General features: G+C 43.9%; 3 protein-coding genes and 1 pseudogene across 3 annotated transcripts; 3 read left to right on the top strand and 1 right to left on the bottom strand.

The window, feature by feature from the left end:
• Positions 1 to 370: 370 nt before the first annotated feature.
• Positions 371 to 4147, bottom strand: LOC125719945 (kelch-like protein 10). The gene is made up of 4 exons (XM_048994856.1): positions 3279 to 4147; positions 2301 to 2915; positions 1811 to 1960; positions 371 to 1642 (listed from the first exon to the last, which is right to left on the bottom strand). Exons 1-4 carry the CDS (start codon positions 3882 to 3884, stop codon positions 1355 to 1357), a joined length of 1659 nt encoding a protein of 552 aa, XP_048850813.1. The 5' UTR covers positions 3885 to 4147; the 3' UTR covers positions 371 to 1354.
• A 925-nt stretch (positions 4148 to 5072) lies between these two features.
• Positions 5073 to 8337, top strand: LOC125719873 (kelch-like protein 10; annotated as a pseudogene).
• Positions 8338 to 10264: 1927 nt separating this feature from the next.
• LOC125719872 (kelch-like protein 10) lies at positions 10265 to 12944 on the top strand. Its single transcript, XM_048994668.1, has 5 exons — positions 10265 to 10436; positions 10737 to 10909; positions 11462 to 11552; positions 11733 to 12222; positions 12582 to 12944. Exons 4-5 carry the CDS (start codon positions 11806 to 11808, stop codon positions 12942 to 12944), a joined length of 780 nt encoding a protein of 259 aa, XP_048850625.1. The 5' UTR covers positions 10265 to 10436; positions 10737 to 10909; positions 11462 to 11552; positions 11733 to 11805.
• Positions 12945 to 17585: 4641 nt separating this feature from the next.
• Positions 17586 to 19372, top strand: LOC125719955 (zinc finger BED domain-containing protein 4-like). Its single transcript, XM_048994865.1, has 2 exons — positions 17586 to 18454; positions 18626 to 19372. The coding sequence occupies exons 1-2, from the start codon at positions 17629 to 17631 to the stop codon at positions 19021 to 19023; spliced, it is 1224 nt and encodes a 407-aa protein (XP_048850822.1). The 5' UTR covers positions 17586 to 17628; the 3' UTR covers positions 19024 to 19372.
• Positions 19373 to 19911: the final 539 nt, after the last annotated feature.

Below are 19911 nucleotides of genomic sequence, written 5' to 3'. Positions count from 1 at the left end.
CAACGGTTTGGAGATTCAACACTGGAATTAGCAGATATTCACTACTTTTCCATTGACTTCTGGTCAGGACCCAGGACCAAAAGTACCAAGCTACCTCGGGTACGTCAGTACTTTGGGATGGTGTGTTTATTGTTGACTGGTTATGCAAATAACCTGCCTTGTAAACACAACATACATCTGACATTCTAATAACAGTAGCAAACAACGTAAAACATAAGTAATAATAATAGGTGCTTGGACAAATGAAAAGACTCAAACTTTAATTGTGATCTGGTTAGAATAACAGATTCAACAAGATGTGGATAGCATGGAAAGAAATAAAAGACATATAAAGTATTATCCATAATATATTATAATATATTAGGGCTACATGATATGGGAAAAATTTCAAATATCACAATATGATTTTGTAATAAACATTGCAAAATTTCTACAGCAAAAATGGAGTTTACATATCTCATAAAATCATTTGGGAATGATTTTAACAGCAAGGATAAAATATGAGTGGTTCAGAAAGCATACGTTGAGCTCATGCAAAGTTTGACATTTACTTGAGGTTACTAGGGTTGGGTACCATTCACATTTGAACCGGTGCCAGTATCCAATGGTATTGGGGTGCGTTTCCCAAAACCATAGTTGCTAACTATGTTAGCAACTTGCGTGGTTCAAACTATGGAAGTACGACTCAGGTGTTTCCCGAAACCATAGCTCGAACTACGCAGGTAACGACACTGCGGACTTATGTAGTACGATGCATCGTTAAATTATGCAGGTGTTTCCCGAAACCATAGTTCAAACGAACGTTCGCAAACACTGTCGTTAAGTTGCGTAGTTCCGGGTAAATACGTCAGCCATGGTGGAAAATGCAGTCTAATAAGGGTATAGTCACCGTGTAAGCCAGAAATGTAAAAATTTTTAACATCTAATAAGGAATAATTTAGCTCTACAATCACATATAATGTGAAGTTGTCTGAAAATGTAGTTTGAAACATATTTGTTGTGTTGGTTTCTGGTCATACGTACGGTACCTGTCTGTAGTGAGCAATATGGAGAATTCTCAGGAAGTTAGACCATTGATACTATAAAGTTTGTTAGTTTTTGCTGACCAATCAGCGCTGGAATCACTGTAGTTCGGACAAGGGTAGTCCCAACTAACTAACATGGTTCAAACTTTGGATGTTGGATAGTTTGAACTACCATAGTACGATGCATCGTGAATGTTAACTTCCGTCGTTGTTTGCGAAACGCACCCCAGATTTTTACTGAGTTTGGTACCCAACCCTTGAGGTTACACGTTCCTGGAGGTGGATGGCTTCATCTCCTGCGTGGAAATCAGAGGCTTGGGAGGGGCAGCTTACTCCACCATACTGGGGAGTGCAGGCACTACACAGCAGCTTAGACTGCTTCGGGAGCAGCACATGTCCTGGGCGGCGTACCAGGTCCCTGTCTCAGCATCAAAACATTCCACTTTCGTGGTTCTGGACCCAGTGTAGCCGCCCACGACAAACAGCAGGTCATCGATCACTTCAATACCAAAATTACTCCTCGTGTTATGCATGGGCTTCACAGCTTGCCAGCGGTTAGTGACCGGGTCGTAGGCCTCCACGCTCCTTAAATGCCGGTACTGGAATGTACCCCCTACCTGGGAGACGCCAAATATAAGTCAGCACTTGGACACCAAAGGGACAGACAAACAGCAACATTCCCAAAGTCATGAACTCATTGGGTAGGAACCTTAGAACCTCCCATTGGCTATATATGACTTATATATAACTATATCTGTATAAGGTACATGAAAGGAGTCACTCACTGCATAGACTTTATCCTTGAAGGAAATTACTCCAACACCATGCCGGGGAGTTCTCATTGGGGCTATTGTGGTCCATTGCTCAGTGACCGGGTCGTAGCACTCGGCGGTTTGAACGGTCGTATTACCGTTGTAGCCACCACAGACGTATATCTAGGAAAACCATTGTAAACATGAAGACACTTATGCTGTATATCAGTGTTATCCGATCCGGTCCTCTGGGACCTGCAGAATCTCCACGTTTTTGCTCCCTCACAGCTCCATGCCAGAGGATTCATAGGGAGCCCAAACATGGAATGTCTGTAGGTCTCTATGGATGGGGTTAGGAAACACTGCTGTATAGGATTAGTAATGGAGATCCAGAGTATATGGACATTTGGTTAATGCATGTTGAATCCATCCACCTTCCATAAACATTTATCCAGTACACGGCTGTAGTGAACCTGGAGCTCACCCCAGATTAAATGCAGCCAGATTCCCCCCATTGACCCACCTTGCCGTGCAGTGTGGTGGCACTGGCGTCGCTCCTCCGCTCCTGCATGGGCTGGATGAAGGTCCAGCTATTTGATGCCGGGTCGTACCTCTCTGCTGTGTTGAGGCGCGTGAGGCCATCAAAGCCGCCAAAGGCGTAAATATAGCCATCGGCCACAGCCACGCTCACATAACAGCGGCGTGTCTGCATTGGGGCCACCTGGTCCCATGTCCGCGTAAAGGGGTTGAACCTCCGCACGCTGTTGGAGCAGACTAATCCGTCAGTCCCCCCAATGCAATAAACAAATCCATCTAAATAAACAGACCCATGGTAGGAGAGGGGGCTCTCGTGCTCCAGTGCCACATCTGCCCAGCGATCGGCTCGGGTGTCATAAGCTGTGACTTGACTGGCTGGGCTTTCAGTCCAGCCACCAATGGCCAACAAAATTTCCGATGGCAGGCGTGGCCGGGTCAGCGGGTTCTCAAAGTCAGACCCTGGTGGACCGGTGATGTCCAAGTCATACACGGCCTTCAAGGCGTCGCTAACAATGCGCCTGCACTCCTTACTGGCCTTTACAAGATCATTTTTAATCACAGTCTTCATTAAGTACTCTTCATTCAATCGAGCCAGCCGGACCTACACAGGAAACCAGACGGAGAGAATTCCCATGAGTTCCTTGGTGCTATTTTAACAAAGGATACAACATCAAGTCCAAATTTCTCATTTTCATAATGCTTTAGCTGAAGCCATTTACTTTGAAAGTCTCAGATATGTCTTAACACTTGTTTGATTTAAGACATTTCAGTACTTCATGTTTTCAGTTTGCTTGTTAGACTGTACTGCCACTTGTAATACTTGGAAGCCTAAGTTGTAGACTTATGGAACATGGAAATGGATGTTAAGTCTCTACATACAGTATTAAGGACTAGGGAGTTCGCTGAGTTAGCGTTCTATTCTTATGTCCACATGTCAGTGAGAACAGTGTATCATTATACTCACCTTGGGCAACAGCACAGCAATGTGGCAGTTGCGGCTGGAAGGCTCATGCGCAATCCATCGGAGAATGGCGTCAAACACCACCTCCTCCTGGCTAACGTTCAGCTCATCCTTTTCAATAAGACTACTAAGGTGCTCTACAGTGAGCTGTAGGAACTCCTCTGAGGAGCTGGCCACTTGTTTGAAATTCTTCACCATGAAGAAGAATGCAGACTCCCGCAGCTCGCTGAGGTGGTAGACGTCGGCGATTATAAAAATTCCAACACAGTTGTCACGGCAGAGCTGGTCCTGCAGGAAGTTGTTGCAGTGCTCCATGATGCTTGGGATATTCAACTGATCAGCAGCCGCCAGGAGGCTCTCCACGTTGTCGGCCGTGACAAGCACGGAGTGCGTGTAGGCGTAGTCAATGACCAGCTTCATGGCTTCTGGGGAAATGCCTGGGATGATGTACTCATCTTTCCCCTTCACGTTCCAGCCACTGGCGAACAGAGCTCTGAAAAACAATCCACATATGACTTGTTTAAGAAATATGGGTGTTTCAGAGAGCATGAAATAAGGTGATTTCTGACTCTTTTGAACCAGGAACTCCGAAATAAAATTCGACCACATCTAGGGACCTCCCACCCCATACTATCACATAGGTGCCTCAGAACTAGGGACCAGGAGCCACATGTATAAACGGTGCGTACGCACAAAAACGTTGCGTATATCTGTTTCCACACTCATGTCGAAATGTATAAAAATTAAACTTTCCGTAATACTACGTACATTGACACAGCAGCTCCAGACATGGCGTACGCACGTTTCTGCTCGGTGTTGTAAACGGACGGCACCCAGTGAAAAATCATTGCTACTGTGGTTCTTACAGTCATGACGCTGACTTTATCCAATACACAAACATTAATTCTATGTTGTTAACAAATGTACGGCACTTGATCTTAATCAATTTGTAACAATAAAACGGCGCAAAATATTACCAAACTATTACAACTACCATAGCAGCTCTTGTGTTATTGGAAGAGATAGTTTATGAAAGAATGAGTAGAGAGCGCGTATTCAGGGATCATAGTGATTTCTTGGCCCATGATGATGACTGACTTGTAAGTCAATTCAGATTTCCAAGAGCAATCATTTTGGAGCTGTGTGCTGAACTGGGGCCAGCATTACAAAGGCAGACGATGAGGAATTGCACTATACCTATTCCTTTACAAGTTCTGTCCACTCTCGGGTTCTTAGCTACAGGTGCTTTTCAGTGAGAACTTGCGGACCGATCGTGCATAAAATTTTACGCTAATTGGTATTTATGAAGGGAATGTGCGGCGTTCTGTGCTTATGCACAGTTTTGTGCATCTGGATTTTTAATTTTTTTTGCGTACGCACATTCCTAGATTTGTCCATACATTACGCCAATGTTATAGTGTGAATTCTAAACACGTTGTTATACATGAGGCCCCAGGTGAGCTATAATGTTCATTTACCATTTCTATTATTATAGCAACTTATTGTCAGGAAGAAGTCATCGCTAAAGAAAAAAATCTCACTCCTCATTTTAGCATTATTAGCATATATGGGTCACAGATACTCACCGGAAATAGGTGCTGCAGCCACACAAAATAATTTTGTGGACTGTGAATTTAACACCGTTGACCACAATGACCGCGTCGCAGAGCGCTCCAGTCTGCCGCAGGTCATTGAAAATGCCGAAAGCCTCGGACATTATTTCCCGCTCCATGTCGTAGCTGTTCATTTCCTTAGAAGTGGATTGCGCGTTCATTTGTCTTGCTTATATATCCCGAAATGGTCAGCAAAGACGTGTACGTCGATATGGTAACAATAAGTTCTAGAACGCAAGCGCTCCGCTTTTGCGTCACGGTGTATGTTTATATTTGTTTTTAAATCTGCATTATTGTTGCAGAATTAAAAAAAAAAACACACATTTGGTGAATTTATACTGTTCGTATCTCAGAATTTAAGTTGTATTTTCATTATTATGCATCTATGAATCTCCAAATCACAAATTACCCTAATTAAAACACCAATTAATCTTAATTAATTCAAGACAAAAATTTGATTAATTTTAAAAACAATTAAGATTTATTGGTGTTTTAATTTGGGGAATTTTGTTATTGTTATTCGCACAAAATACAAAATAATATATATATATAATCAAACTTTGTGCCACACAAATTTAGATTTAAAAATAAACAAATGTGAACAATTAGACGCATAGACTAGAGCTTATTGTTATCATATTGACGTACACGTCTTTGCTGACCATTTCGGGAAATATAAGCTCTGCGACGCGGTCATTGTGGTCAACGGTGTTAAATTCAACGCCCACAAAATTATTTGGAATTATGTGGAAACGGATGTACGCAACGTTTTCGTGCGTACGCACCGTTTATACATGTGACTCCTGGTCCCTAGTTCTGAGGCACCTATGTGATAGTATGGGGTGGGAGGTCCCTAGATCTGGTCGAATTTTATTTCGGAGTTCCTGGTTCAAAAGAGTCAGAAAACACCTTAGTTCATGCTCTCTGAAACACCCATATTTCTTAAACAAGTCACATGTGGATTGTTTTTCAGAGCTCTGTTCGCCAGTGGCTGGAACGTGAAGGGGAAAGATGAGTACATCATCCCAGGCATTTCCCCAGAAGCCATGAAGCTGGTCATTGACTACGCCTACACGCACTCCGTGCTTGTCACGGCCGACAACGTGGAGAGCCTCCTGGCGGCTGCTGATCAGTTGAATGTCCTGGGTATCATGCAGCACTGCAGCAACTTCCTGCAGGACCAGCTCTGCCGTGACAACTGTGTTGGAATTTTTATAATCGCCGACGTCTACCACCTCAGCGAGCTGCGCGAGTCTGCGTTCTTCTTCATGTTGAAGAATTTCAAAGAAGTGGCCAGCTCCTCAGAGGAGTTCCTACAGCTCACTCTAGAGCACCTTAGTAGTATTATTGAAGAGGATGAGCTGAACGTTAGCCAGGAGGAGGTGGTGTTTGAGGCCATCCTCCGATGGATTGGGCATGAGCCTTCCAGCCGCAACTGCCACATTGCTGTGCTGTTGCCCAAGGTGAGTATAATGATACACTGTTCTCACTGACATGTGGAGATAAGAATAGAACGCTAACTCAGTGAACTCCCTAGTCCTTAATACTGTATCTAGAGACTTAACATCCATTTCCATGTTCCATAAGTCTACAACTTAGGCTTCCAAGTATTACAAGTGGCAGTACAGTCTAACAAGCAAACTGAAAACATGAAGTACTGAAATGTCTTAAATCAAACAAGTGTTAAGACATATCTGAGACTTTCAAAGTAAATGGCTTCAGCTAAAGCATTATGAAAATGAGAAATTTGGACTTGATGTTGTATCCTTTGTTAAAATGGCACCAAGGAACTCATGGGAATTCTCTCCATCTGGTTTCCTGTGTAGGTCCGGCTGGCTCTAATGAATGAAGATTACTTAATGAGGAATGTGATAAACAATGATCTTGTAAAGGCCAGTAAGGAGTGCAGGCGCATTGTCAGCGACGCCTTGAAGCCCGTGTACGACCTGGACATCACCGGTCCACCCCGGTCTGACTTTGAAAACCCGCTGACCCGGCCACGCCTGCCATCCGAAATTTTGTTGGCCATTGGTGGCTGGACTGAAAACCCAGCCAGTCAAATCACGGCATATGACACCCGAGCCGATCCCTGGGCAGATATGACGTTGGAGCACGAGACCCCCTGTCCTACCATGGGTAGGTCTATTTATATGGATTTGTTTATTTCATTGGGGGGACTGACGGATTAGTCTGCTCCAGCAGCGTGCGGAGGTTCAGTCCTTTTACGCGGACATGGGACCAGGTGGCCCCAATGCAGACACGACGCTGCTATGTGAGCGTGGCTGTGGCTGATGGCTACATATACGCCTTTGGCGGCTTTGATGGCCTCACGCGCCTCAACACATCAGAGCGGTACGACCCGGCATCAAACAGCTGGACCTTCATCCAGCCCATGCAGGAGCGGAGGAGCGACGCCAGTGCCACCACACTGCACGGCAAGGTGGGTCAATGGGGGGAATCTGGCTGCATTTAATCTGGGGTGAGCTCCAGGTTCACTACAGCCGTGTACTGGATAAATGTTTATGGAAGGTGGATGGATTCAACATGCATTAACCAAATGTCCATATACTCTGGATCTCCATTACTAATCCTATACAGCAGTGTTTCCCAACCCCATCCATAGAGACCTACAGACAGTCCATGTTTGGGCTCCCTGTGAATCCTCTGGCATGGAGCTGTGAGGGAGCAAAAACGTGGAGATTCTGCAGGTCCCAGAGGACCGGATCGGATAACACTGATATACAGCATAAGTGTCTTCATGTTTACAATGGTTTTCCTAGATATATATGTGTGGTGGCTACAATGGAGATACAACCGTCCCAACCGCTGAGTGCTACGACCCGGTCACTGAGCGATGGACCACTATAGCCCCAATGAGAACTCCCCGGCATGGTGTTGGAGTCATTTCCTACAAGGATAAAGTCTATGCAGTGAGTGACTCCTTTCATGTACCTTATACAGATATAGTTATATATAAGTCAAATGTAGCCAATGGGAGGTTCTAAGGTTCTTCCCCAATGAGTTCATGACTTTGGGAATGTTGCTGTTTGTCTGTTCCTTTAGTGTCCAAGTGCTGACTTATATTTGGTGTCTCCCAGGTTGGTGGTACATTCCAGTACCGGCATTTACGGAGCGTGGAGGCCTACGACCCGGTCACTAACCGCTGGCAAGCTGTGAAGCCTATGCATAACACACGGAGTAACTTTGGTATTGAAGTAGTAGATGACCTGCTGTTTGTCGTGGGCGGCTACACTGGGTCCAGAACCACGAAAGTGGAATGTTTTGATGCCGAGACAGGCACCTGGTACGCCGCCCAAGACATGTGCTGCTCCCGAAGCAGTCTGAGCTGCTGCGTAGTGCCTGCACTCCCCAGTATGGTGGAGTAAGCTGCCCCTCGTAAGCCTCTGATTTCCACGCTGGAGATGCCATCAACCTCCAGGTATGTGTAACTTCAAGGGTTAGGTTCATTTATTTTGGTTTTACTTTTAGTTGTTTTGGTATGTTCTTTTTCTAATTAGTTTATATATATATATATATTCACATTTGCATATGTGTGGTGTGTCAATCATAAAACATATTTCACCACTGAAATATGTGACCCTCCAACACAAAACTGTATGGAAGTCGCATGGCCGTAGTTTTAGATATTTTTTGAGGATTTTCTTGTGCTTTTTCATTTTTCACCCAAGTGTACAGTTTTCGGACAGTTACTAAAAATAAACAATGTACTAACTTACTTGTACTATTAGAGCATTTATTTAAACTTTATTTTACCAGGTACGTTAACTGAAAGCCAGTTCTCACTGCTTTATGTGATATTCGGCAGAAATAGCAGATAACGCATCGGAACTTCCTGGCACTGTTGCCATCCCCGTGTTGCCACGTAATTGTAATGGACGCTGTAGGAGAGGGGAATAATGTCGTGGGAGAGAGGAAGAGTGGTTAAAAACACCCTAAATGCGTGTAGAACAACAAATGAACTGTCTTCTGTTGATTCTTGTTTTTTTATATATCACATTTCCAAGCCTCCTCCTTTGTCTGGGCTTGGGACTGGAAAAGGTGACCCCAGAGAGACACTCTGGCAGAGTACATATACACAGGCTGTGCTGGCTCACAGAACGAGTGGATCATCATCATTTTGGTCAAGGTTCTCTATGTAAGATTCTGCAACTGAGGGAGCTGACTTGAATGAGTAAGCAGCTGATGTGGCAAAAAGTTGTACACAACTGCACTGGCTATAGATCTAGCATCTCCTCCCTCCAACTCAACAAGTCCCAGAAATGCTGACACAGTTGTCTGTTTGGTGTCACTAAAGTACCTCATCACAATCCCCAGGTACTTAGAAACACTTAGAAACATCTGCGGACTGATCGAGGAGGAGGTTGAAACGATGCTCACCCACATCTGAGACCAACCTTTTTATAAAGTATGGTGCTAGATCACCATTAATCATTTCTGTACACTTTGCCCTGTGCATTCTGAAGTGGGTAGCAGCAGTGGAGTCTGAGAAAGCAGCTCTACATGCTTCTCCAATGCCATCACATGCCAGCATAGAACAGTGTTCAGCAATAGCTAATGCCATGGTGACCTCTGCCGTTTTTGCAGAATCAATAATTTTAACATTTAATGGCAGTGTGGTTTGGCTGGAACTGTTATAAGGCTTTGCCTTTTGAGTATGTTTTTGGGTTGTCATGTGGCTCTGCAGTCGTCTGCCCTTCACTCTCCTCTACGCTACTGCTGTGCTAACGAGCAGTGCACATGTAGTCACAACTGGCTATAATATGTAAACAGCAGAAAATATAATAATTTTTACGATGACCTGGGAAGGCGTGATGACGATTTACTACAAAAAGTATATGAAAGAATTAGCATTGCCAAAAAATGTTGAAGCGTACATCCAATTTCAGGTACTGAAGTAAACTCCGGAAAGAATACTATTTGACCGGAGACGTACTCTCGTCGTAGAGAATAACTTTGAAGAAAATGCCGTTAAAACATCACAGAAGCGCGCGATGGACTGCCTTATTTACATATAGCTAAAGAAATATCTAAATGAAAAATAACATTAACCCATAAATAAATATTTTTTTACGAAAGTATTATCATAATTATGTTAAGACATGAAAATGCGAATGCGATTATGGTTCTGAGAAGAGCTTTAGAAGGGGGCATGATGAACGTTTAGCGTATGTGACAGAGAGGCGCACACAAAGTGGACGAGGTAAGTGACTGAGGCTGTGAGTCAAATCGGTAGTTTATGCCATTTATTGCAGTCATTTATTTTAGACGTAAAATAAAATATTTTAGACGTAGAATAATTTAAATTTCGGTGAAAAAAATAAATAAAAAATAATTTAAAATTTTTTCCCGCCCTAAACAAGCCAGTGGCGGGTTCGCGCATGCGCAATTCATTTGCAGTCTGGGCGCGGAGAGATAAACATCTGCTCTGACTGCAGCTGGATGGGACTGCTGCGTGAGGACTGTTCGCCTGTGACTGCTTTGAGACGGCAGAGGAGCCCACGGCAGCGCCCGCTGCTCGGTGAGAAGAGTAAGAACGACGTCGCTAGTCGCTTATTTGAAAACGAGTCACTAGAGGCGTCTAAGAACTCGCTAAATATAGCGACAAAGTTCCTAAGTCGGCAGCACTGAATTCAGCACCCACGAAATAACTTTGTGTGGCTGCAGCCCATATTTCCGGTGTATAGCTGTGACCCATATATGCTAATTATGCTAAAATCAGGAGTGAGATTTTTCTCTTTAGCAATGACTTCTTCCTGACAATAACTTGGTATTGTGATACAAATGTCCTGAAATGGAAAATTAATATTAAAGCCCAACTTGTCCCTAGTTCCGAGGCTCTTATGTGATCATCTGTGTTGGAAGATCCCTACTAGTGTCCTGCATTGGGACTGGGATCCCGCGGGACCCAACGGAGATCTCGCGGGAGCGGGCGGTTTTAAGGTTGACGCGGGCGGCTAAAAATGGACAGCGGGTCCAAAGACTTTTGGCAGGATTGAGAATGTAAGTACTCCGGTTTCCCCCCACAGTCCAAAAACATGCTGAGGCTAATTGGACTTGCTAAATGGCCCGTAGGAGTGCATGTGTGAATGTGTCCTGCGATGGTCTGACCCCCCATCCTGGGTTGTTCCCTGCCTCGTGCCCATTGCTTCCGGGATAGGCTCCGGACCCCCGCGACCCAGTGGGATAAGCGGTTTGGAAAATGGATGGATGGATGGATGGATGGAGGGAGAATGTAACTGATGTAATTTATTTTGTGTTATATATTCGTGTTTGTTCTGATCCATCGTATTAAATTGTGATGTTCAGCTTGTTTAAATGTATGTCTTTAAAATAAGGTTCAGGGTTCTCTTATGTTTTTAAGGTGCTCTTGTTTATAGTAATGTGATATTTGAACATTTCTTGTATAGGTTTGGTTTTTGTTTTTTAATAACTCTGCAGATATTTGCACATCTGATTAGTTTGAGAGACTTTTGTTGAATTTGTTTTATTTGTTTAGTTCTTGTTCTGTTGGAATAAAATATTTAATGCACATGAACTCTTTTCTTCATACAGTGTATCCGTTAATGGATCTGCGGGTCTGGGCAGGATTGGACAGAAATATTGCGAGAGTGACAGACACGGTCAGCAGAAGCGGACAGTAATGGTAATAAATGCGATCGCAGGAGCGGGATTAAAAAACCAGTCCCGCGCAGGACTCTAATCCCTGCCTCTGGTGGATTTTCATTTGGGAGTTCCTGGTTCAAAAGAGTCAGAAAACCCCTTATTTCACCCTATCTGCAAAAGCCATATTTATTAAATAAGTCACATGTGGATTGTTTTTCAGAGCTCTGTTCGCCAGTAGCTGGAACGTGAAGGGGAAGCGTGAGTACATTATCCCAGGCATTTCCCCGGAAGCCATGAAGCTGATCATCGAGTACGCCTACGCGCACTCTCTGGTTGTCACGCCTGACAACGTGGAGAGCCTCCTGGTGGCCGCTGATCAGTTTAACATCCCAAGCATCATGCAGCACTGCAGCAACTTCCTGCAGGACCAGCTCTGCCTTGAAAACTGTGTTGGCATTTTTATAATCGCCGACATCTACCACCTCAGCGAGCTGCGGGAGTCTGTATTTTGCAATGTCTTGAGGAACTTCAAGGAGATCGCCAGCTCCTCGGAGGATTTCCTACAGCTCACTCTAGAGCAACTTGATGACATTATCGAAAAAGATGAGCTGAACGTTAGCCAGGAGGAGGTGGTGTTTGAGGCCATCCTCCGATGGATCGCACATGAGCCTTCCAGCCGCAATGGCCACATTGCTGTGCTGTTGCCCAAGGTGAGTATAATGATACACTGTTCTCACTGACATGTGGACATAAGAATAGAACGCTAACTCAGCGAACTCCCTAGTCCTTAATACAGTGTCTAGAGACTAAACCTCCATTTCCATGTTCCATAAGTGTACAACTTAGGCTTCCAAGTATTACAAGTGGCAGTACAGTGAAACAAACTGAAAACAAGAAATACTGAAATGTCTTAAATCAAACAAGTGTTAAGACATATCTGAGACTTTCAAAGTAAATGGCTTCAGCTAAAGCAATATGAAAATGAGAAATTTGGACTTGCTGTTGTATCCTTTGTTAAAATGGCACCAAGGAACTTATGGGAATTCTCTCCATCTGGTTTCTTGTGTAGGTCCGGTTGGCTCTAATGAATGAAGAGTACTTAATGAGGAATGTGATAAACAATGATCTTGTAAAGGCCAGTAAGGAGTGCAGGCGCATTGTCAGCGACGCCTTGAAGCCCGTGTACGACCTGGACATCACCGGTCCACCCCGGTCTGACTTTGAAAACCCGCTGACCCGGCCACGCCTGCCATCCGAAATTTTGTTGGCCATTGGTGGCTGGACTGAAAACCCAGCCAGTCAAATCACGGCATATGACACCCGAGCCGATCCCTGGGCAGATATGACGTTGGAGCACGAGACCCCCTGTCCTACCATGGGTCAGTCTATTTATATGGATTTGTTTATTTCATTGGGGGGACTGACGGATTAGTCTGCTCCAGCAGCGTGCGGAGGTTCAGTCCTTTTACGCGGACATGGGACCTGGTGGCCCCAATGCAGACACGACGCTGCTATGTGAGCGTGGCTGTGGCTGATGGCTACATATACGCCTTTGGCGGCTTTGATGGCCTCACGCGCCTCAACACATCAGAGCGGTACGACCCAGTATCAAACAGCTGGACCTTCATCCAGCCCATGCAGGAGCGGAGGAGCGACGCCAGTGCCACCACACTGCACGGCAAGGTGGGTCAATGGGGGGAATCTGGCTGCATTTAATCTGGGGTGAGCTCCAGGTTCACTACAGCCGTGTACTGGATAAATGTTTATGGAAGGTGGATGGATTCAACATGCATTAACCAAATGTCCATATACTCTGGATCTCCATTACTAATCCTATACAGCAGTGTTTCCCAACCCCATCCATAGAGACCTACAGACAGTCCATGTTTGGGCTCCCTATGAATCCTCTGGCATGGAGCTGTGAGGGAGCAAAAACATGGAGATTCTGCAGGTCCCAGAGGACCGGATCGGATAACACTGATATACAGCATAAGTGTCTTCATGTTTACAATGGTTTTCCTAGATATATATGTGTGGTGGCTACAATGGAGATACAACCGTCCCAACCGCTGAGTGCTACGACCCAGTCACTGAGCGATGGACCACTATAGCCCCAATAAGAACTCCCCGGCATGGTGTTGGAGTCATTTCCTACAAGGATAAAGTCTATGCAGTGAGTGACTCCTTTCATGTACCTTTTACATATATAGTCATATATAAGTCATATATAGCCAATGGGAGGTTCTAAGGTTCTTACCCAATGAGTTCATGACTTTGGGAATGCTGCTGTTTGTCTGTCCCTTTGGTGTCCAAGTGCTGACTTATATTTGGCGTCTCCCAGGTAGGGGGTACATTCCAGTTCAAGTATTTACGGAGCGTGGAGGCCTACGACCCTGTGAATGACCGCTGGCAAGCTGTGAAGCCCATGCACAAGACACGCAGCAACTTTGGACTCGAGGTGGTAGATGACCTGTTGTTCGTGTTGGGTCGATATAGATCACAATTAAAGTTTGAGTCTCTTCATTTGTCCAAGCATCCATTATTATTACTTATGTTTTACGTTGGTTGCTACTGTTAATAGAATGCCAGATGTATGTTGTATTTACAAGGCAGGTTATTTGCATAACCAGTCAGCAATAAATACATTTGCAAGTACCATCCCAAAGTACTGATGTACTCGAGGTATCTTGGTACTTTTGGTACTGGGTCTTGACCAGAAGTCAATGGAAAAGTAGTGAATACCTGCTAATTCCAGTGTTGAATCTCCAAACCGTTGCTGAGTGGAGGTATAACACCACACACCAAAGAACACACACTGCTGCAGAGCGTGCTTTGGGCATTTAAAAGATGTAATTCTGGTGCCCACACAAGTACTTGATGCCACATTCCAATAACGAAGGAGACAAGAGCAGGTATGAGGACAAACTAGTAAGGGGTTTATTAAAGGGAAACGGGAACAGGCAAAATAAAGCAAACTGCAAGGGGTCAAACAGAAAGTACGACTACAAACGGGAAACATCACTAGAGTGCTAACACACACTAGGGCGACATCAATGACCAGACTCAGGAGTACAGGGGTGGGAGGTGCTCTTATACACCACTGACGAGGAGCAAACGAGATGCATCTTGTGTGAATCACACGAGGGCTGCAACGAGAGGTAAGACATGATCAGGGAGAAAGTGAAGGGGCAGGAATGCAGGGCGTGACACTTTGGAGCTGTAAGGTTTTCCCCCTGAATGCTGCACAACATTGCGATAGTTATTTTATTGAAACATATTTCTGACCGCCTCCTCCATAAGTTCTTTTAGGGCTTCTTTTCAGAAGCGTTACTTCCCTTTCCTATTGCTGCTCGCCATTGTGTCTTGTTTACAAGGAAGCAACATCACATTCTGAGCCCATTTTTATATTTTCAAGAAACAGGTTAATTTATTTTGGTTGTTTTAGTATGTTCTTTTCCTAATTAGTTTTTATATATACAGTCAGGTCTATAAATATTGTGACATCGACACAATTCTAATCTTTTTGGCTCTATACACCACCACAATGGATTTGAAATGAAACGAATAAGATGTGCTTTAACTGCAGACTTTCAGCTTTAATTTGAGGGTACTTACATACAAATCAGGTGAACGGTGTAGGAATTACAGCAGTTTGTATATCTGCCACCCACTTTTTAAGTGACCAAAAGTAATGGGACAATTGGCTGCTCAGCTGTTCCATGGCCAAGTGTGTGTCATTCCCTCATCTAATTTACAAGGAGCAGATAAAAGGTCTAGAGTTCATTTCAAGTGTGCTATTTGCATTTGGAATCCGTTGCTGTCAACTCCTCTCAATATGAGATGCAAAGAGCTGTCACTATCAGTGAAGCAAGCCGTCATTAGGCTGAAAAATAAAAACAAACCCATCAGAGAGATAGCAAATACATTAGGTGTGGCCCAATCAACTGTTTGGAACATTCTTAAAAAAGAAAGATCGCACCGGTGAGCTCAGCAACACCAAAAGAGTTGCAAGACCACGGAAAACAACTGTGGTGGATGACCGAAGAAATCTTTCCCTGGTGAAGAAAAACCCCTTCAGTACAGTTGGCCAGATCAAGAACACTCTCCAGGACGTAGGGTGTATGTGTGTCAAGGTCAACAATCAAGAGAAGACTTCACCAGAGGTGAATACAGAGGGTTCAACTAAAGATGTAAAACCATTGGTGAGCCTCAAAACAGGAAGGCCAGATTAGAGTTTGCCAACAACATCTAAAAAAGCCTTTACGTTCTGGAACAACATCCTATGGACAGATGAGACAAAGACAAACTTGTACCAGAGTGATGGGAAGAGAAGAGGTATGGAGAAGGAAGGAACTGCTCATGATCCATAACATACCACATCATCAGTGAAGTATGGTGGTGGTAGTGTCATGGCGTGGGCATGTATGGCTGCCACTGGAACTGGTTCCCTTGTATTTATTGATGATGTGCCTGCTGACAAAAGCAGCAGGATGAATTCTGAAGTGTTTCGGGCAATATTATCTGCTCATATTCAGCCAAATGCTTCAGAACTCATTGGACGGTGCTTCATAGTGCAGATGGACAATGACCTGAAGCATACTGCGAAAGCAACCAAAGAGTTTTTTAAGGCAAAGAAGTAGAATGTTATGCAATGGCCAAGTCAATCACCTGACCTGAATCCGATTTGAGCGTGCATTTCGCTTGCTAAAGACAAAACTGAAGGGAAAAGCCCCAAGAAGAAGCAGGAGAACTGAGGACAGTTGCAGTAGAGGCCTGGCAGAGCATCACTAGGGATGTAACCCAGCGTTTGATGATGCCTGTGCATTCCGGACTTCAGGCTGTAATTGACTGCAAAGGATTTGCAACCAAGTATTAAAAAGTGAAAGTTTGATTTATGATTGTTAATTTGTCCCATTACTTTTGGTCCCTTAAAAAGTGGGTGGCAGATATACAAACTGCTGTAATTCCTACACCGTTCACCTGATTTGTATGTAAATACCCTCAAATTAAAGCTGAAAGTCTGCAGTTAAAGCACATCTTGTTCATTCCATTTCAAATCCATTGAGGTGGTGTATAGAGCCAAAAAGATTAGAATTGGGTCGATGTCCCAATATTTATGGACCTGACTGTATATACACATTTGCATATGCCTGATGTGACAATCATAAAACATATTTCACCATTGAAATATGTGGGATCGATTTTACTGTTACACTGTACTTTTCTCACGTGGAGGCTGGGGAGGAGCCAAGGGAGTACTACTTAAGGTTAATTGGTTAATTGTTGAATAATGAAAGGTTTGGGTGAACGCATGTAGACCTCACTCAATGGGTGCGTTCGATTTGCATTAGGTCTGTCTGCAGCTGACGTGACGTGGAGCGCCATCTGCCGGCCGCTGCAGGGGTGCAGTATAAACTGACTGCAGCCAAGTCGGACAGCCTCTGTTGATATTATACAGATTACAGATTGATATTAGTAATATTAGTAATAAAGAGTAGTTTTAATACAATTCATTTGTGGCTATAAGGGATTTTCTGACATCTGTTTAATATGCTTACCTCTTACAGATTTGAAGAATACCGGTTGAACAAAAGCATCACAAATGAACCACAATCTCGCAATTCCTGGACAATAGTGTCGGGCATTACAGCATGAGTCATCCACAGCAGAAAGCTATCACCAATGCAATACTCTCCGATATGATTATTGATTGCAACTTGCCCCTGTCTATTGTGGAAAACAAGAGTTTTAAGCACTTTCTGACAGTACTTGACAGCAAGTACACCCCAATGTGTCGCAGAACACTGACATCAAAAAGAGAGAACCTCGCTGAAGAGAGACGTTCAAAATTAAAAACTCAATTGAGCAACACTGACCATGTTTCAGTCACTGTGGACATTTGGTCTGACCGAAAGATGAGGGGATTCCTGGGTGTCACTGTGCACTGGATAGAGAAAGAGGCAGATAGGATACAGCTAAAGTCCAACCTTTTGGCCTGTGAGCGCTTCAAAGGCTCACACACAGCTGAAAGAATCTGTGACCAATTTGAGTCAATATGTGATGAATGCAACATTAAAGATAAACTGGACTACATTATTAGTGATAGTGCTGCTAACATGCGGAAAGCATTCACTGTGTGCTTCCCCAGTGAACAAGATGATGACGATGATGGAGATCATCTTGATGACCCTGAGCTCTGGTGTGACTTAACCCTGGAAGATCAGCAAACAGTAGACGTTGCCATGGCAAAGAAACAGCGCTTGCAGTGTTTTGCGCACACTCTTCAGCTGGTGGTGGGAGACGGTTTGAAAGAAACAAAAGTGGTATCTCCTCCTCTTTCAAAGTTATCAAAACTCAGCTCACTGCTGCACACAAGCACAACATTCAAAGATGTGTTTAATGCTGAATTTGGGGAACAGAAAGGCATCCTTGCTGCAGTCACCACAAGATGCAACTCAACACCGAGGCAAGTGAAGGCAGTTCTCCAGTGCAATCATGTAAAGCTCTGTGCTATTCTAGAAAAGGCTGGGCACAGGGAGTTGTCATTCACAGCACGGGAGTGGAATCTGTTGAAGGAGTTGGTGGACATCTTGAAGCCATTTGGAGAAGCAACTGATTTGACACAGGGGGAGAAGGTCATCACAATCAGTGCTGTTGTTCCATCCGTCTTGTCCATCAACCACCACCTTGAGAAGCTGAAGCCCCAAGTCTGTTTCCTGAGCAGCCTGGTCAGAAGTCTCCAGGCATCCTTGAACAGAAGATTTCTTGGAATCTTCATCAACGTGAAAATGGCCGGGACACAAGATGGGGTCACTGCTCCCTTTTCAGATCCAGTCTACCTCAAAGCAGCTGCCTTGGATCCAGCCTTTTCTCTGTTGTGGGTGGAGCCCCATGTCCTGGTCAATCGTGACGTCAAGGCAGAGGTGGCACAACGAGTTAAAGGTAAATGTTACAGAGTCTAATGTAACTTTTTCCCTTATAATCTGATCTAATTGACTGCAACAATAATTAAGTGTTCTGTAGTATTTCAGTCTAACACACCAACTGCATCACCAACACAAATGGTAATAAGGACTCTATTGTTTCTGCTATTGTTTTTACATGTTTTGCCAGAATTGATCCTGCAAGATGCTGCAGAGACTGAGCAACCTGTGCCTTTTGTTGATGAGGAAGAGCAAGAGGACCTCAGAGAAGAAGGGCTGTTTGCTGCATACCATAAGAGGCAGAAGAAGGATGTTGGCACTACTCCATCACTACAGCTAAGTCACTACCTTGATATAGCCGAAGGACAGAACGCCCTTTTGTTCTGGGCATTGAACATGAAGACTCTTCCTTCACTGTTCCGAGTGGCCATCAGAGTCTTGGCAGTGCCTGCCTCCAGTGCTCCAGTGGAGCGAGTTTTCAGCCATGGTGGCATTATACTACGTCCGCATCGTGCACAAATGACTGACAGACTTTTGGCCAATTTGGTCTTTTGCAAATGCAATGCAGCAAAGGGCTCTGACATATAAAGAGCACAGCCCTGTTCATTGTTATGTTCATGTATTTATGTTTCTCACATGTAAACACACACACACACACACACCCATAAACACACAGACAATATGAGATGAGATAAACGAGATGAGAAGTAAAGGACAGGACAAACTGCTGTGGAACTACTTGAAATGCAATATGGCATGGAAATACAATGTTAGCACTTTTTGTTCAAATAATTACAGTTGCACTTGTTTTTTCAAATGTGTTTATTTTGTAAAGGAGTGGTTTAAAATGAAGAATATTCTTACAAAATATGAGTTAAATGTTAAAAATGACTGGTTAATAGTGCAATGTCAGCACTATTTTTTTCTGCAATTTCAATTGCACTTGTTTTAATAAATTCAGATTTTAAAAGCATACATGATCGGTGTAAATATATTATTACTCTGTAGTTGAAAGGACTCGAAACTCAAACTGCAGGACTTAGGACTTGACTCGGGACTTGAGGGCAAAGACTTGAGACTTACTTGTGACTTGCAAAGCAATGACTTGGTCCCACCTCTGGTACTGTGTATAGCAGCCCAGTATCAAAAGATAGCTGCCAAGAAAAATGATCAAATACATGTATTTCAAGGATTCAAAGTTTTTATTGTCGTGTTCATGTCAAGTTCTTACTTGAGCAGAGTTCCACCGGAAATACGTCTCTCCATAGGTTAACACGTGATCTCAACTCTGGGATACAGCGAATACCACTGATGGCACTTGACTTGAAAATTCTCATAAATCACTGCTGGCACTGTCCTATTCAGTCTCATTCTCTATTGTCAAATTCTTTAGCGTTTTGACGTTTTGAAATGAATGTCGAGGAGATGAGATTGTGAAATTCAAAAGGTAGCATACCTCTCTACAAAGTGACACAT

The sequence above is a fragment of the Brienomyrus brachyistius genome, chromosome 24 (assembly GCF_023856365.1).
Source record: "Brienomyrus brachyistius isolate T26 chromosome 24, BBRACH_0.4, whole genome shotgun sequence".
NCBI classification, from domain to species: domain Eukaryota; kingdom Metazoa; phylum Chordata; class Actinopteri; order Osteoglossiformes; family Mormyridae; genus Brienomyrus; species Brienomyrus brachyistius.
This window is presented reverse-complemented; position numbering and strand designations above follow the sequence as displayed.

Bases quoted from the DNA above. Each gene is read 5' to 3' on its own strand.
- LOC125719872 (XM_048994668.1), top strand. From the start codon at position 11,806: ATGAAGCTGATCATCGAGTACGCCTACGCGCACTCTCTGGTTGTCACG. The intron at 12,223-12,581 runs GTGAGTATAATG...TTTCTTGTGTAG, and splicing joins TTGCTGTGCTGTTGCCCAAG to GTCCGGTTGGCTCTAATGAA.
- LOC125719945 (XM_048994856.1), bottom strand. From the start codon at position 3,884: ATGTGGTCGAATTTTATTTCGGAGTTCCTGGTTCAAAAGAGTCAGAAA. The intron at 1,961-2,300 runs GTGGGTCAATGG...TGGTTTTCCTAG, and splicing joins CCACCACACTGCACGGCAAG to ATATACGTCTGTGGTGGCTA. The intron at 1,643-1,810 runs GTGAGTGACTCC...GGCGTCTCCCAG, and splicing joins TCAAGGATAAAGTCTATGCA to GTAGGGGGTACATTCCAGTA.
- LOC125719955 (XM_048994865.1), top strand. From the start codon at position 17,629: ATGCGGAAAGCATTCACTGTGTGCTTCCCCAGTGAACAAGATGATGAC. The intron at 18,455-18,625 runs GTAAATGTTACA...ATGTTTTGCCAG, and splicing joins GGTGGCACAACGAGTTAAAG to AATTGATCCTGCAAGATGCT.